The 19,292-nt window shown below is 34.5% G+C and overlaps 2 protein-coding genes across 2 annotated transcripts in view; both read left to right on the top strand.

The window, feature by feature from the left end:
* vipr1b (vasoactive intestinal peptide receptor 1b) overlaps positions 1 to 2,455 on the top strand; it is a 60,512-nt gene extending 58,057 nt beyond the window's left edge. The window contains exon 13 of the mRNA XM_059524657.1: positions 234 to 2,455. Coding sequence (XP_059380640.1) covers positions 234 to 428 — 195 coding nt within the window. The 3' untranslated portion in view covers positions 429 to 2,455. The remainder of the gene's footprint in view (positions 1 to 233) is intronic.
* Positions 1 to 19,292, top strand: part of nktr (natural killer cell triggering receptor) — a 150,688-nt gene that overhangs the window by 110,717 nt on the left and 20,679 nt on the right. The window lies entirely within an intron of this gene.

Here is a 19,292-nt window from a genome sequence, read left to right as displayed (position 1 = left end):
GACTTGAACATGTCAGTTGTGGTGCTGTCTATGCAGGGTCAGAAAGCTCTCAGTTCATCAAAAATATCTTAATTTGTGTTCAGGATATGAGGGTGAGTAATTAATGACAGAATTTTCATTTTTGGGTGAACTAAACTTTTTAATGTACCTTGTAGAGCTTTTGTATAAAACTGTAGAGTGAGAATGTTTTATCCATCCCCAGTTGATTAGAATGGATTTCATCCTTCTCTAAGGTCCAAGCAGAGATCAAGAGGAAATGGAGGCGATGGCACCTCGAAAGGTTTCTGGGTCCTGACACCAAATACCAGCACCCATCCATGGGCAGCAATGGCAACAACTTCAGCACACAGATCTCCATGCTGACTCGCTGCAGCCCTAAGACTCGCCGTGCATCCGCATGTCAAGACGAGACGTCCATCACAGTCTAACTTAGGATCTATAATGATGTGGTACTGTCATCAGAATGAGACCATGAGATAACATGACGATGTTCAGGAAGTGTTATAGTGAAATTCAGTTCTTACCTTCAGACTGTATTATACATTTTTGGAGAGATGAGCTACTAAACCCTAAATTTGCTGAAAATAGCGCAATTTGTTTTCATAGGAGTCGTCATTGAGGTTCTTGTATGAAAAACACAATATCGGACAGGCACAGGTCATCTTCTGCAACACATAAAACCTGTAAATAAAGCCCCAGTGATCTTCTGAAGAGATTGTAGTTTTACCGTCATTTTGTGCCAACTGGGCTCTGCAGGGACACAGAAACAACAGCATCATCAAAAATGACTGATGATACACTGCAGGAAAAAGAGGTTAGGGATTCTTTGCCTGGACTGCTCTTATATATTTTGCTTATGAGGTAAGATAAAAAAAAAAAAAAAAAAAAAACAACAAAGAGAGAAACAAAAAGGCTACCAAAAGCGGATTGTTGAATATCCAATATATGGAGATATACTGTAGAGACCAAATGTGATGTTTCTTCGAAACGTTGTTCATTTTTTTATGATGTTTTCAGATCTGTGTGTGTGTGTGTGTGTGTGTGTGCGCGTGTGTGTATTTAGGCACATTTGAAAGCCGAATGCCCTTCTCTGCACTATCATTCCAGATAAGTCATCCCCAGGGTTGTGTCAACATTCAGTTTGCATGCTTGTTTGAGTGTCATTGTGCCACATATCACTGATACTTGACAGTTTTATGGTCTAATGTCAAATCCTTTTGTGCGAAGAACAAACTATCAATTGTGAGATCAATGATGACAAGCACGGCACTGTTGGAGCTTAATATAACAGTCATAGGCTTTGACAATGCTTATCTTAAAGAATAATACACATCAGCCAATTTATACTTAACAATGGAAGGGCTACTTATGTGTATCGTAAGTCTTTGCAGTAATGCTAATGCTGTAAACTGACCATTTCCTTTGTACTGTGACTTTTTTTTGTTTTGTTAGTTTTTTTTTACATCTTTTAGTGTCAGTGGTAACTTGCTGTGCTTGTTCAACTACTGTTGAAGGATTTTTGTGTTTATGTACAAGCTGAAGGGAAACGAAAAAGCAGACCACCCTGTCAAACCAATGTTCTTGTCTCACAGTTTTACTCATTAAGATGGACTTGCAGCCAGATCAAGGCCTGTGAAGTCCTGGAAAGCGACTCGAACTGGGTCAGTGCCACATAAAGGTAGTTCAGCCTGGATTATGGTTTCTTTTTCCAGTGGAGTGTAAAATAATTATGTACAGTCACATCTGACAGAATATATAAAGGGAATGTACAGCAAATTCATTTTAATGCTACAGCTGGGATGTCTTGCAAAGGTTTAGTAATATATTCATTTAAAAAAATAAAGCCTCAAATCACTGCCCAATATTGCCCAATGGCATATAATATTTTTATTTTAAATGTGTGATTAGCCAGATTACCTCTAATCTATCATGATAAAGAATGTATATTCTTATAAAATGTTAATTAAAATGTTGTCATTTTCAATATATAAAAGATCAAATATCACTTTAAGATAGCTAGCAGTGTACTTTGTGAACTTTATATAAATGCATAAAGGAAAAGGTGCCTATTTTAAAGAGTTGCGCTGTATAGACTATGTCTGGTTTTGAAACGATGTGCTGTTTTGTTGTATATATTAATGGGTGAAATGTAATATATAAGTGCATAGAAGAAAAACTGGATGTTGTGTATATTAACTGTGTATATGTGCTGTGAAATTAAGTAATATCTGTCCATACCGCATGCTACACAAGGGAGATACAGTACATTTCAAGTAATAAATTCACAAGAAGCATGACCCAAATTCTTTACAGTCATGTGTACGCGTGAATATTTTTGTATCTACATTTAAACAAGCTTGATACATGGTATGTATTTTTGTAACATTTGGGACCATTTTCCATTGTTGTTTGAATGTTCATGATCAACGATTTTAAATAAACAACTTGAGCTGTACGTTTACATTGTTCAGAAATGACACACATAAGAACTGCCTGTCCATTGGGTTACAACAGACACTCTCATATCAAATCCTTTCCATTTTCCATCAGCCTTAAAGAAGTCATAGTCAGTCCTGTTTCCCCAGAGAGATTTAGCTAAATAATTTATTTGCTGTGTAAATTTCACTTTACTAAAATACACAGCTTCCCCTGAGTCTGTCAAATCCCAGACTCACTCTGAAGAACCGTTCTGCTTTTGCTTTCTGGTAAGCACTGAATGAAATTAAGGGCATAGCAGCAAATGCTAACAAAAAATAAATAAATCAGTTTTTTTAGAGGCTTTCGTTTATTGTCTAGATAATTTTTTGCAATCCATTGTGCCGGCTCAGCCTCGATCCTCGATCAACCTATCTACTTAGGTTTCTCTATTGTTTCTTCTGTTAAGCAAAATATGAGAAATCAACCAATATAAACAAGTTAATGTGGGTTATTCCATGCACTTTAAAGGTCTTTAAAAGAACTCAAATACTCAAAAACAATGCTAAAAGAAAATAGGAAAATGCCACCATCTCATAATCAAAAACGCTTATCAACTTTTCAAAAGTGAGAAGATAATTCCAATATCTTTAGTTATAAATGTCAAAGGCAGAGCATCTGGTCAAATTATATATTATATATTTTGTAACAAATTCATGTTTCTTGCTTGCAGTTTGTTTTGTGGGGAAAACATTACAGGTGGACCATAGGGGAAAAATGTAGTTTATAAAAAATATATACAGTATATACTAATAATAATTTGACTCGAGCACAAACCCAAAAAGCAAAACTGTTTTTGTATTCATACTGAAATGAGCTGTCATCAGGCGATACATTTCAACTCTTTAATGTTCAAGTCCAATTTAAGTCACACTATAATGTGGCTATATTATGACATATTTATACATCAGCAGGGGTCTGACAGGATATAACCATTTCCAATCACTCATCAGACACCGGCAGTGAATGGGTGGCATCAGAATGACTGTCCAAACAGCTGATAAAAACCAATTAACATCTTATGACTTATCTACATAAACTTATTTATAGCTTGAATGGTCTAAGGGTGAATACATTTTCAGCAAATTATCTTTTTTTCTGTAAACTATTCCTTTAAGATTTAAATACAATGATGTGAAAATAGTATTAAATATGTTGTTAAGGGAATGTATATTTTACTCATTCATTTTAAACTTTATTAAAATAAGCCTCAAACCTGGCACCATACATCACTGAATTCAAGTGTAAAGTGTGTGCCTGTATTTTCATTTCTAATGTGTTTTTCTGTTTCTGTCACAGCAGTTTAGTCCTTTTATCTGTGTTTTTGTTTTGAAGGGTTCACCGCTGCAGTCAGGGATCATCCATCTACTGAGGTCAGATTGTACCCTTCTAACGAAATACATGAAAAATAAAGCTGTCAGAATGCTCAAGAGACAAATATATTTCACCCTTCAGCCTGATACCATATGAGTTTCTCAGATTTAAACCTTGAAAAGTGGTAACCTGTAATTGATAGATTTCTGTCTGATTGAACCAATACATTTTATTCATGTAACCTAAAGGATTATGTGATGTTAATATAAAAAAAAAAAAAAAAATCAGATAAACATTTTTTTCTGCATGTTCTGCATGTCAGCTAATGTGAATTAATTTAACATATGCTTGCAAAAAAGCTAATGAATAATGCCAATAACAAATACCATATTCTACATGAGCCCAGCTTAAATTGAACATTTGTTAATAAAAGTGTTTTATATTAAATGGAAAGGATTTTGTCATTCATTTGGATGTTGTTTTTGCTGCTCTCCACATCGGGACTGTTAACAGGTGCCTAGCCACAGGCCACCTTTCAGTATTCATGTCCATTGTTAAATATTCATGGGCTAAAGTACCCATCAAGGTTCAGCAAAAGCATTGTTCAACAAGTTTCAAAGCTTTCCCTTATGAAACAAAAATATATTGCAGTATATTGGATAATATCATGTAATATATTAGGCATATATTCTTATATATGGGATTTCATATTTATTTTTTCCAATATATTGCAATATATTGAAAGCGGCAATCATTTGTATATTTTGCAATTATATCATATAATATATGTATCATCAATATATTATTAAATGTATTCAAATATATAATATATTAGAAAATAAAAAGGGAAAATAATATATTACAATATATCACAATATATTTTAAGAAATATATTGGTAAATATATTTTCCTTTCGTAAGGGTTGAGCTGGACCAAACCTGCTTTAAGAATAGCTAGCAAATCTGTGCCATTGTATTGCTGGTTCAACCTGATATTGAAAGAAATGGCCCCTCCTGGATGCCCTCTTTGTGAAATCTAGTGGTTACCATTCAGCAAAGCATGACGTGGTATATGAAAGAACTTGATCTGGTAATTTGCTATCCTTTCAGTTTTGAGCCAGTGATTTAACCCTCGCAGGCGTGATTGAGAACCATGACTGGAGCTTGACCTGTGAAACAGTATCAAATCAGAAAAAGCTTGACTTACCTCAGACTCCACTGGTGTTGATAAGATGCAGTACTACACGCACACACCTGAAATGGCACACAGTGATCCCTGGGATATTATTATGACAAACCGGCATCTTAAACTTTATTGGAAAATCAAATAATTTTTTTAATCGTTTGCTACACGCACACTAGACGGACATCTAGGCTGAAAGTCTGGAATTCATGGCAGCTTTCATTGGCCAAGGCCCGCCCATGAGGCCGTTTGACTGACATGTCCAACAACCAATCACAGTTCATTTTTTTCCCCGTCACTTTTCGTGGCGTGGAAATGTAGCCACAATAACAGACCAATGTGTAAAACTCTCTGACGTATTTTAAAGATTCTATGCTGCAAATTTTAAATATTTTACATACTTTTAATAAATCCAGCTTTCGTTGATCCTGATAAGCGCTGTTCGTCACAGTTGTAAACACGACGGCTTTCCACTTTTGGTGAGGGGGTTTGTTTGGCGCCACAGTATCTTTGTTTCCAGGCGGAACGTTAAAGAAAGTGACACGCACATCTCGCAGAAATCCTGTAGAATTTAACCAATCCGATAACGACTTCGACATTTCTGAAGTGTTTCCACTTTTGTGTACCATATGCATCAGACGTTTAGCCAACGGTCCGTGGGCATGACGTCTGAGGCTGAGACTAGTTTTGCTGCTTCTTTAGCATCTCGTGCATGCATGGCGGGTTCTTAAGATTTTTTAGTACAATATATTGTATTTTTAAAAACGCTTTCATTCCACAGCGTTGTGTTTCACATTTTAAAGGCAAGTATGCATTGAACAAACGCCTTGCTTTCTGTTGCAATCTACTTTTTGTTTATAAAAATGCCTCTGACAATTGTTTCGTGTTTCGTTGCTTTATCAGCGTCTCACGTATGCGCATTTGCGTAATAGGTTGAATGATGAATCTCGAGTGAATGAACATGTTCTTTCTTTCTTCTGCCTTTTACTTAGATCATTTTTATATGAAAACATGCATTTATGTATAGGCCATTGTACCACATCTTAAAAGGCACTGTTTTATGTCGCTGTTCAACTTTTAAAAAAACATGCCTAGAGACCAATGAGTTGTTTTTCCATTCTACATTCTAGTACAACTGTACAGCTTGCTGATTCTTATGGTGGCCCAGTAGTGCACAACACACGAAAATAGCCACAGCACATAAAAATCACTACAACACAATGCATATTACCAGTTGTATCCTGCCAATGTCATTGTGTTATGGCTTGTTTCCCTTGTGTCGCCAGTCGTTTCCATTTTGTTCTGCTAATTTCGTTGTGTTGTGGCTTGTTTCTGTTGTGTTGCAACTTTTTTTCCATTATGTTTTCATTGTGTTGTACACTATGGGCAGCCATAGATTTGTGTATAATATCCTCAGGTGTTTGACTCTGCTGCTATTTAACCTGTGAACATGGGCTCTAAAATTTGTCTTGGTTGTAAATTGTGTGTTAGACCAATTATAAGCCTCAGAGCCTTCTTTCAGACCTAAGAAACCATTGAACGGTGTAGGACTGTCAAGAAAATATTGGATTCATATATGCGTTATGCTGGCACTGTCCCTCAGCCATTCACTCACACAAAGACTTCTTGGGATTTCACATCAATGTTTTGCTATTCAAAGCCAAGGTTGAGGTTCCAGTCCACACACATTTGAAAGTGAAATTTAATTTAAGTTTATTCATGGTTTGGGTGAAAAGAAAGATGAGTCATACAGATCTGCATTATATGTGAAGGAATCTGAATCATAACCAGCGTTTGTTACATATTGTTCAGCTTATTGTTTTAAATGAATTGATTTGATGAGATTCATAACACAGTAAACAGGTATTTGTACATGTTGGCAGATGTGTACATGTCATTATAATTGTGTGTGAGGCTTTGATTGTTTTTTCCAGATGTTTTGCCAGCTCTTCCCTGGATGTCCAACACATTTACCCATATCAACTGCGGAAAAGCTACAATGCATGCAATTATCCTCGTTACAATTGCTTTTGGTGCCAAAATTAATTTTAAAGCCTTTTAAGTGAAGCCAGATTGGATGGCTAAAGCACCATGAGATGTTCTGTGCGAGTGACACAATTATGTAGAAATTTAAATCAACATTCAGTGTGTTATATACCGTCAAAAGTTTTCAAACTAGGGCTCAGCAGGGTGCTGATGGTTTGCAATGATATGTCTTAAGTACATTTTTGATGACTGTCCTTTAAGCATTATGTAAATCAGTGGTTCTCAACCTTTGAAGGCCCCCTAGTCCTAGTTTTGTTCCTGAAAACAGGTTTTCACACTGAAACACAATTTTTATTTATTCATAATTTCATTTATTTTCCTAATGGCAGCCCTTAAAATGCTTTGAGCATAAGACCATTTAGATTTGATCCAAGCCAGATTCAAATGGGCGAGTCATTATGAGATGAGTGAATGAGTGGACAGAATCAAGCTAAGTGCCAGATGTGAAATAATTCATGTTTTCCTTCACTTTAAGGATGGCATGACCTTTCCTCCAAAGTCCAAGGGAGAGAAGACGTGCTCTCAGTGGTGCGGACTCACCCTGTGGCAACTCGCACAAGTTTTAATGGGTTTATGTGTTTGATTTTTCCAGAGGTGGAGAATTTCACACATGAATGGAGTAGACCTCTAACATCAAACAGAGACGGTGCTTATCGAGCGTTGACTTTTTTACCATGCTCCGAGGAAGCAAAACATATAGATTTATTCACAACACTTTCTGAATTAGGAGGAGAATTTGGCTGTTCTGTACTGCTAGCAATGCCTAGCTATATGCAAATGTAAATGGCACTCTCACTAAAACGTTTGATCTCTGTCCCAGTCATTGATTTTAGTTTATCATATTTAAATAACACTAATATTTCAGCAAACTCTGTATCTTCTATATCTTATTGTTATTAGCTACTCATGTTATGCTTGAGAGTTAACTGCACAGAGCTGCAAAGTACAGCTTCAGATAACCAGCAAGCAATCGCTTGGAATTAAACAGAGTAAGATTCATAAACATACTTAACTCTAAAAGACCCGTTTGAAGTCTTTGATAAAAATCGCACAGCTTAATCTCCATTTCTAATTACAAACAGTGTTTCTTTCTTCATTCAGTACGACTGTATTAAGCCAATGGCTTCAAATGCCTATAAAAACGATCTCCTGTGCTTAAAGGTTTGCTTTTAAGTGTTCATTTCAGATTTAGGTGGTAAAGCATTACAGAGAAAACTCTCTTAACAGGACTTCTCTGTTCATTTGTGTTTGTTCTTTAATGAAGGGTTTAATACCATTGTGGTACTGATAGGAACGTTTGTCACATTGAAATCGATTTCATTTGAGGCTATGATTTCAAGTCAAATGGTGACAGATTTCAAAAACTTGTTAAAAACGTTTGTAAAAATACAGTAGTCAACATTTCAAGAGGAACAAAAAGGTTAATCAAAGTTGTCCTAAGACTAGAACGGGTATTGTTTTGGTTTTAGGACAACTTTGATGAAAGGTTTTGATCCCCAGTCTCAGTGTTAAATTTAATAAGCCAATGTTCTTGCACATATACAGAGTATTTATTCCTAGCTGAAGTCCAGTCTGTGTAACTTATTAATTGAATAGTAGTGGGGTAAATATTTAATATTTATTCATATCTTATAATATTGATATTATATGATCATTTTAATATTTTATATTCTTAGTACTATCTATATTTTAATCTGAATTTCTCAAAACCTTATGTAACTGCAGTTTTATTTGAGGAGGATTAAGGCTTCTATAACATCCACTAGATAAATTAGTCAGTAGTGTCCATAAATTAGTTTCTACAGCTCTTATCTGCCCTATGTGGCGTGGGTGTGTGACTTATATTTAAGAAACTCATTTAGTGGCAAAAAAATTAAGTTTAAAGGCATAATTCAAAGTTGAACATAAAATAGAATAGTAAATGACTGATTTTCATCATTTCTCTGAAAACCAAACATCACCAAGAATGTATGCTGTAAAATCAGATTTTCTAAGGATTTTCTAATTTTCTAAGGAAAATTATTTAAGTCATTAAAGTCATTACAAGTTAAGCATGATGATTATAGTGAAAAGTTCTACAAAAATTTTCCACCAAATAAAAAAAACTCATATTCATTTTTACTACCATTTTGGTTTTAATGGTAGTACCCCTTGAGCTTGGAAAGAACTTGGAAGGCAAGAGCATCTAACCTTTTTAGGATCAATGTCACAATTTTGTTATTTTAATAGTGACTTAGATATCGTGCAAATTATTCATTTTATGCTATGACATGACTTTGTTTTACATTTTCTAAATCCAAAATGTTTATAATTTAATAAATTAAATTCCAGTTTCTCTAGTCAGTAATGGGTACATTTATCTGATCAAAAATACAGTAAAAACAGTAATACAGTGAAACATTGCAATTAAATTAACTTTATTTTAATATATTTATTTATTTCTGTGATGCAATGCAGAATTGCATCATTACTCGAGTCTTCAGTGTTACATGATCCTTCAGGAATCCTTCTAATATGCTGATTAGTTGCTCAATAAATATTTCTTAATATTATCAGTGTTGAAAACTGTTGTGCTGCTTCACATTTTTGCAAAAAGAAAAATATACATTTTTCAGGATACTTTGAATAATTTTAAATAAATAGTACTTTACAGTACTGCATTCTTGCTGAATCAAAGTATTCATTTAATTAAAAAAAAATAATTCTTACTTTTGAACAGTAATGTAGATTAGATTTTGAATCTCAGATATGCAGTGTGGTCTGAGACTGTATATGGTTGAACAAAAAGCAACCTCGAGTGAATGTGCAGGGCGAAATACAATGTCCCTGAAGAATTCTATTGGTAATGGGAGGTATAAAATATTTATGGTATGTTAGAGTACAGTGGGTAACACTGTTGTTTGTGGAGTATCATTTTCTAAACACACACTGGAAAAAACTGTTTTTCACAGGATTTTTACCCATTTTATTTTGCACTTAACTAATAAAGAGATGATGAAATTGTCACAATTTACTCAACCTCATGTTGATCAAACAGGTATGACTTTCTTATTTTCTAAAGAAAATTTGTCCGAATGACCGTGATCATTCACTTTCATTGTATTATAGACAAAAGGAGACAATAAAGTATGTCTTTTGTACAGTATCCAACACAAAAAGAAAGTCATGCAGGTCTGGAATGACATAAAGTTGAGTATGACAGAAGTTTCACTTTTGGCTGAACTATCCCCTTAATGTTATTTTTGAAATGATTAATATTCAGTAAATCACTGTCTTTCAAATAGAATAGGTGCTAAAACCATGTAAAACAGCTTTATTAAATATCTACCCACATAATAAATCTTCAATGCAATATAACATACAACAGCAGCAACCTGATTACATATTGATCTGATATTCACAATGCAGCCAAAGATCTTTCTCAGTTAACAGTGTTTCCATCTCATGTTTGAAACAGAACAAAAGGTCTCTGGAGTGTCTCATTTTTACTGTGAGAACAGTGATTTATCAGGACAAAGATTATTGTAAAAAGGATGGAGATGGTACAGTACCGGACACGGTTCCTGTGGTTCCTTTGTTTCGCTGCACAGGCTTCCAACTCAAATCATCTGGCCTGTATGACAGCAATTGACTTTGAGTCACCAAGCATTGTTGGAAAGCAATTATTAGAAACATATTTGGTGAAAATCCTACTCAATTCAACACTAGAACAGAGTCCAGCTGAGAGCGGTGTCAAGTGCATTTCCAGTACAAATGCATTATACATAGACGAGTCAGGTGTGGAAACTGTATTGACAGACACTCGGATACACATTTTAACCTATGAAAAATCCATTTCCTTTTTTAGATTGGTGTATATGTGCCCGAATGAACTTTGTTCACAAGTTTGATTGTAATGCATGTGCATGTGCTTCACGGGGGGGAGAAAGTCATAAAAAGAGGTCACAAATAACATCCTCAGATTCTGAATTTGAACATCAAACCCTTGATTGCAACTTCACCATAGTCAAAGTTCCAACTAAATTGTTTTCTCATATTGAATATACTGTGGTACGGGTGCAGCACAAAGCAATTTATAGTGCACTGCAAGCAAAAAATAAATAAAAATTGAGAGAAATTCTCCTTGCATGAATCCACTATCTCAGCAAACTTCCCTTTAATCTGATTAATGATTTATGTCCGATAATAAAGATATCTTAATCTTTTAGTTTCAACATCTGTGTTTATCATTCAGAAAGAATGTTAACAGATACTGTTAATCACAAATTTGTTAAGACATTCTGAAGGGTCCAAGTAAACGTTTAACTTTAAGAGAAAAAAAAAAGGAAGGCATGACTGGAGAAAGACTGCAAACTTGAATTTCTTCATAATTTCTGAGAAAAACATGTTCCTTATTATACAGCAGCTAAGGGCTGTTTACACTGAGTACTGTAACAGTTTAAGTGATAGTTTACCAAAAAATAAATAAAAAAATTCTGTCATTAATTACTCTCATGTTGTTCCAAACCCATAATACCATTGTTCATCTTAGGAACACAAATAAAGATATTTTTAATTGAAATCCGAGAGCTTTCTGAGCCTGCATATGCATGTTTGTTCCTCTGCATGTAAATCATGGTACACTCGATAATTTCCGATGATATGGGCACTAATATATATTATTTATCGTTACCGTTATCTTTGTGTCGCTGTCACAACTGAAGTATTATTTAGATTTTATTCTATGTAGTAGTGGTGTGGATTTTTTATTACATCATTATGCTAGTAGATGGCAACAAATGACTCTTAAGAAGCAAGTCGTTCCAAATACGGATTGCAAAGGAAGTGCTTAATAACTACCTTCTCAGAGAGTATGTGATTTTCGAAGCAGCTATTGCCCAGTTTGCTCAAACGATTCATTCAAAGACACTGGTTCCTTCAGTTAGTAAATCAATTCACTCAAGCGATTCATTTAAAAACCCTGATTCAGGAACAAAACAACTGAGTAACTGAATCATTCATTCAAGCCACCCCCTCAAAAACACTGATTCATCATTTGAATGAGGTATTTTTATTGGTAGAGACAAATCCGCTCACAATGTTGCATCTAAAATATACATTATTCCGTATAACCAGAAGCAATATCGCAGTTGTGATCTTATGCTCTGTAGACACCTCACTTTTCTCAGGAAATAAAAGATGATGGTTATGCTTGCAAATCGAACTGGTGAGTGCCAACAGGAGAAGCAGAGCTCTGTGACTGATCCTCTCATGCTTGCCTAAAACAAAAATGAAATGGATCAGTGCAGTGGAGTGATCTGGGTCAAACCTCTGCTATAATCTGTTGGACCGAAGGTGACTATATACTTCCAGGATTTCAGTGCAGTGTTGCCAAGCAAGAGACAGCAACACTAGGTGCGTAATACTGGCACCCATCTTGCTTTTTTCCACCAGCATTATACTCTGTGACCTACCATTGACCTTGATCAGCATTACTGCTTATTTACACACAACATGTCATATTTCAGTTGAAGACACACAAAAAAGTTTATTTTAATCAGTATAGTGATACTAGGTAACCCAAAGGAAGATCTGACCTCCAGTAAATGTATAAGTAAACCTGTATGTAACTACAGTCATGAAATGTCCACAGTGACTTTAGTCTATAATAAACTAGTTATATACTGCCACCCAATGTTCTTATACATATAGTACAATCTTACAAACACCATCTGATATACCACACATGAACCATTATAAAAAAAAAAAAAGGACTACACAAAGAAATTAAATAGAACCTTTGTGGTTGTAAGAAAAGCCTAATAAGCTGATAATACTAAAACATATGAGCTAATTGTAGAACTGTTGCTTGAGAAAATATATCAAATAACTGGTTCTTCATGCAGTTGATTTTTATTTTTTAAAGCTATACTACAATTGCTTTGAAACCTATTAAATGTGCAAAGTCTCTATAACTGAGTGAGAATTCTGTCCGTTTTGAAGTAAAATAGCAGAATTTTCTGTCAATTTTAAATTGAAATAGCATTTATATTTGAATTGAAAATAGATGAAATTGTTAGAAAAATACAGTACAGACAAGAAGAAAACTTGACTTTAAAAGCATTGAGCCATTTAGAACATCTGTTGAATCTTTCATCATTTTGCACTGATTCAACTTTAGTATAGGCTCCAAAGCAACATATAATGTATTCATGAGACCTTCTAACAAGTTGTTTCACTTTTCAGCTTCATCCAAGTGGTATAAAATTTCAGTCAACATGAGTTTTTGAAACCTCTCAGGATATTCAGGCTTATTTTCCAAAACATTTTTGAGTCAGCTAGTAAAGGTTCTTATTCTGATCTATTAGGAAAAACTATAAACATTCACAGCTTCAAACAGGAAAAATGATGACACAAATATTTTAGCCCAACAATCAAATAAAACACACAGTTCTTCTGTTCAGCTGTTGATTTATTAAATGTCTGAATCTGTATTAGCAACAAACAAGTTGCAACAAGGGAATTATATTGAAGCTTGTTTCCACCACAGGATTACATTTATTAATTTTGTAAATCTTCATATTTTCTCAGATTTCCCAGCATTGCGAGTTTAACTAATAATTCTGAGAAACAAGTGTCAATTGAGATTTAAAGTTACAGTTACCTTTTTTATTTTCTATTCCGTGGCAGAAAAAAAAAATTGGAGTTGCAAATTCGACTCTTTTGTAGAATTTCTCAGTATTCTTAGAGATTTCTAAGATTATTCTGAAATTAATGACTGAAATCAGTATTATTGGATTAAAAACTCAGTAAACTTTTCCTTTTCTTTTGTGGCAGAAACAGGCTTCCAGAGAATAATGCTCACATCACTGCTCACTATTTAAAAGTCTCTTTCTTGGTTGCAGGAGGTTCACTGGTTAAAGCTAAAAGAGAAGTCCGACTTCTGTGAAACAAAACCAATTTAAATTGAATTAAAAAAAAAAACCCTGTCCATCCATTAAACAGAATCACTTGTTAAAGACAAAATTGCCTTGATTAAAAACTTTTAAATACATGCATCATCTGAATCAAATGTAGGTTGATTTAAGACAATATTGGTTTCAAGCTTTCACTATTACTAAGCAGAATATAAGTAATAACCTCCAGCACCAAATACAGTTCACTGACACAGGATTTAAAAAACATGGGTCACAAATGCAAGAGATAAAATCCATTTAAATAAAGGTTCTCTCATTTGAGTCACTAAACATTTATCTACCACATGAAAAACTATCATTATAAAAATACATATCTCATAGATTCAGCAAACACAGAATTCCATGTATTATACGAGGAGTGAGTAAATATGTACAAGTTTAAAAGGCTAAGGGCACCACTCTGACCTCAGCAACCCTTGTTAAAATGGTTAAGAAACCATGATTACAAATCAGAACATGTTGCTTTATTTTGTCAAGCTATCCTGGGAAGAAAGCCTAGAAATCAGTCACTAGAAACAGAGCCCTTACGTTACTATCATTACAACATTGGCTGCCGTTTTCACATGCTTTAAAATGATAATACATACATTCTCACTCCTCTGTTTAACTATCTGTAATCATATTGTGTAATAAGGCATTGACATGAACATACTGTAGCTTTACCACAGCACTAAATAATATCCTAGACCAGTGGTTCCCAACCTTTTTCAACTCGCGGCCCACACAACTAAACACATATGTTTGCGCGGCCCACTGCAAAAAAAAACTGACCCCGCTATTGTTGGCTTAATAACTTACTCAGAAGCTAGATTGTTAACTGTCTTCATTGAATGAACTGTCAATGAACAGAATATAACTCGGGCTGGCAGCGCTTGGCCAACCGCTGTTGTTCTGTATGCAGCAAAAATATATAAGATAAATTGGCGGTTTATTCTTAAACCAATCAGCGAGCTCGAATAGTAAACAATTTAATATATTTTTTTCTTATTTAATTAAATATATGAAATGATGAAATTAAGTTATGACTTAGACATTTTTACATATATTAACAATATTATTATTTCTTTTAATAGCATAATGACAATAGTGTATTGACTCAGTGTATCTCAGTGTGGTATAGGAACAGCTCCAGTCAAGACTGCAAAGCCCTGCAGAGAGTTGTGCACTTAGCTGAGCGCATCTCTGGGGGTCTGCTCTCCCCTCTCTGCAGGACATCTACCTCAAACGCTGCAAAAGCAGAGCTGTTAAAATCATCCAGGACTCCATCCACCCCAGTGACCATCTTTTCACTTTGCTGCCATCTGGTAAGCGCTTTCGTAGCCTGTATGTTCTAAATGTTCCGTAGCACATTTGCCTCTTGTACATTCCTGTGTATCTTAACATTTAAGACTACAGTATAATGCACATATGCACATTGCCTTTTGTACATCCCTGTGTATCTTAATATTTAAGACTACAATGTACTTTCATGCACATTATTTTCCTTTCTATATTTAATTCTACAGTATACGTCTTTTTATATTTTATTCTTATATTTTTATTGTTTAGTTTTATTTCATTCTTTCATAGCTATATGTATATTTAAAATAGCTATATGTGTATTTTATATACAGTCGTGGCCAAAAGTTTTGAGAATTACATAAATATTGGAAACTGGAAAAGTTGCTGCTTAAGTTTTTATGATAGCAATTTGCATTTACTCCAGAATGTTATGAAGAGTGATCAGATGAATTGCATAGTCCTTCTTTGCCATGAAAATTAACTCAATCCCAAAAAAACCTTTCCACTGCATTTCATTGCTGTCATTAAAGGACCTGCTGAGATCATTTCAGTAATCGTCTTGTTAACTCAGGTGAGAATGTTGACGAGCACAAGGCTGGAGATCATTATGTTAGGCTGATTGGGTTAGAATGGCAGACTTGACATGCTAAAAGGAGGGTGATGCTTGAAATCATTGTTCTTCCATTGTTAACCATGGTGACCTGCAAAGAAACGCGTGCAGCCATCATTGCGTTGCATAAAAATGGCTTCACAGGCAAGGATATTGTGGCTACTAAGATTGCACCTAAATCAACAATTTATAGGATCATCAAAAACTTCAAGGAAAGAGGTTCAATTCTTGTAAAGAATGCTTCAGGTCGTCCAAGAAAGTCCAGCAAGCACCAGGATCGTCTCCTAAAGAGGATTCAGCTGCAGGATCGGAGTGCCACCAGTGCAGAGCTTGCTCAGGAATGGCAGCAGGCGGGTGTGAGCGCATCTGCACGCACAGTGAGGCCAAGACTTTTGGAAGATGGCCTGGTGTCAAGAAGGGCAGCAAAGAAGCCACTTCTCTCCAAAAAAAACATCAGGGACAGATTGATCTTCTGCAGAAAGTATAGTGAATGGACTGCTGAGGACTGGGGCAAAGTCATATTCTCCGATGAAGCTCCGATGAATTGTTTGGGGCATCTGGAAAAAGGCTTGTCCGGAGAAGAAAAGGTGAGCGCTACCATCAGTCCTGTGTCATGCCAACAGTAAAGCATCCTGACACCATTCATGTGTGGGGTTGCTTCTCATCCAAGGGAGTGGGCTCACTCACAATTCTGCCCAAAAACACAGCCATGAATAAAGAATGGTACCAAAACACCCTCCAACAGCAACTTCTTCCAACAATCCAACAACAGTTTGGTGAAGAACAATGCATTTTCCAGCACGATGGAGCACCGTGCCATAAGGCAAAAGTGATAACTAAGTGGCTCGGGGACCAGAATGTCGAAATTTTGGGTCCATGGCCTGGAAACTCCCCAGATCTTAATCCCATTAAGAACTTGTGGTCAATCCTCAAGAGGCGGGTGGACAAACAAAAACCCACTAATTCTGACAAACTCCAAGAAGTGATTATGAAAGAATGGGTTGCTATCAGTCAGGATTTGGCCCAGAAGTTGATTGAGAGGATGCCCAGTCGAATTGCAGAGGTCCTGAAAAAGAAGGGCCAACACTGCAAATACTGACTCTTTGCATAAATGTCATGTAATTGTCGATAAAAGCCTTTGAAATGTATGAAGTGCTTGTAATTATATTTCAGTACATCACAGAAACAACTGAAACAAAGATCTAAAAGCAGTTTAGCAGCAAACCTTTTGAAAACTAATATTTATGTAATTCTCAAAACTTTTGGCCACGACTGTATATATATATATATATATATATATATACATACAGTACAGACCAAAAGTTTGGAAACATTACTATTTTTAATGTTTTTGAAAGAAGTTTCTTCTGCTAATCAAGCCTGCATTTATTTGATCAAAAATACAGAAAAAAAATTAATATTGTGATATATTATTACAATTTAAAATAATTGTTTTTACATTTATTATACTTTAAATTATCATTTATTTCTGTGATGCAAAGTTGAATTTTTAGGATCATTATCACATGATCCTTAAGAAATCATTCTAATATGATGATTCATTATCAAAGTTGGAAACAGTTCTGCTGCTTAATATTTTTTCAGAACATGTGATAAATTTTTAGGATACTTTGATGAATAAAAAGTAAAATAAAAAATAATAAAAATAAAAAAAGAAGCTATGTTTTTAAAATATAAATATTTTGTAATAAAAATATACACTACTGGTCAGTAATTTGGGGTCAGTAATTTTTTTTCTTTCTTTTTTTTTAACTAAAATCAATACTTTTATTCAGCAAGGATGTGTTAAATTGATAAAAAGTGATAGTAAAGAAAATATATTATTAGAATATATATTATTAGAATTTATTTTTATTTTTAATAAATGCAGTTCTTTTTAACCTTTTATTCATTAAATATATTAGACAGCAGAACTGTTTCCAACACTCATAATAAATCAGAATATTAGAATGATTTCTAAATGATCATGTGATAGACTGGATGTTACATGTGACACTGAAGGCTGGAGTAATGATGCTGAAAATTCAGCTTTGCATCACAGGAATAAATTATTTTTTTTAAATATATTATTTTAAGTTGTAATAATATTTCACAATATTACTGTTTTTTTCTGTATTTTTGATCAAATAAATGCAGGCTTGATGAGCAGAAGAAACTTCTTTCAAAAACATTAAAAATAGTAATGTTTCCAAACTTTTGGTCTGTACTGTATATATATATAATTGTGTATGTGACGAATAATAATCTTGAATGGTAATTGGCGGCCCAGATGCAATACCATCGCGACCCACTAGGGGGCCCCACAGGTTGAAAACCACGGTCCTAGACAAAAACTTAACATGCAAGCTGCTGCTACAACACAGCATAATGACATTTTTGCCAACTCTTCGCTAACCATTTAGAAGAACAGCTTGCTTTTAAAAATTCAGAAATATACTTCACATTTATATCTATGCTTATTACTTGCCTAAAAACTATTACAGATTAACTTAAATGGATTTTACCATGCTGACTTCTTGAATAGCATGACATTTGCAAAAAAACTACCATATTTTTCGGACTATAAATCGCACCTAAGTATAAGTCGCATCAGTCCAAAAATACGTCATGACGAGGAAAAAAAAACATATAAGTAACATTTATTTAGAACCAAGAACCAAGAGAAAACATTACCATCTACAGCCGAGAGAGGGCGCTCTATGTTTTCAGTGTAGGCTACAGGAGCACTAAGCAGCATAGAGCGCCCTCTCGCGGCTGTAGACGGTAATGTTTTCTCTTGGTTCATTTCTCTTGGTTCATGTCAAATTAATTTTGATAAATAAGTCGTACCTGACTGTAAGTCGCAGGACCAGCCAAACTATGATAAAAGTGCAACTTATACTCCGGAAAATACGGTATAAAAAATGCAATGTGTCAGTATAACACGATACAATGCTTCCTTATTATTTTAAAAACACTGAACTAATGAAAGATTAATGTAAACAAACTGAACTTAATCTTAAGTTTACTCAAACCTATTATAATACTGTCTGCTGCAAAATAAACTAGTGGTTTTTGGCTTGATTTCATTAAGAAGAATAGAGCAAATTAATTACATTAATATGTAAACTAAGCTGTGTAAATCATCATTGATGTATGCTGACAAAAAAAATAAAATAATAATAATTGTTAAGAAAATGGATGTGGAGATCAACAAATGCAACTTCCTGCAATTCTTTAGCACCTCTACATCTTACCTACTTGATACATGAATGTTGTATTTTGATCATTTCTCATTTATATTCTTTGGGATGAGTATTATGGAAAGATAGGCTAGACAAAATTATCTTGTGTGGAAAAAATGGCATAAGACTAGTTGAAAGACCCGAATGTGCTTTGTATACAAATATAGTACTAATATAATGCAA

The sequence above is a fragment of the Carassius carassius genome, chromosome 35, assembly GCF_963082965.1.
Source record: "Carassius carassius chromosome 35, fCarCar2.1, whole genome shotgun sequence".
In the NCBI taxonomy this organism is placed as follows: Eukaryota; Metazoa; Chordata; class Actinopteri; order Cypriniformes; family Cyprinidae; genus Carassius; species Carassius carassius.
The sequence above is the reverse complement of the archived record's forward strand: the minus strand, read 5'-3'. Positions and strand labels throughout refer to the sequence as shown.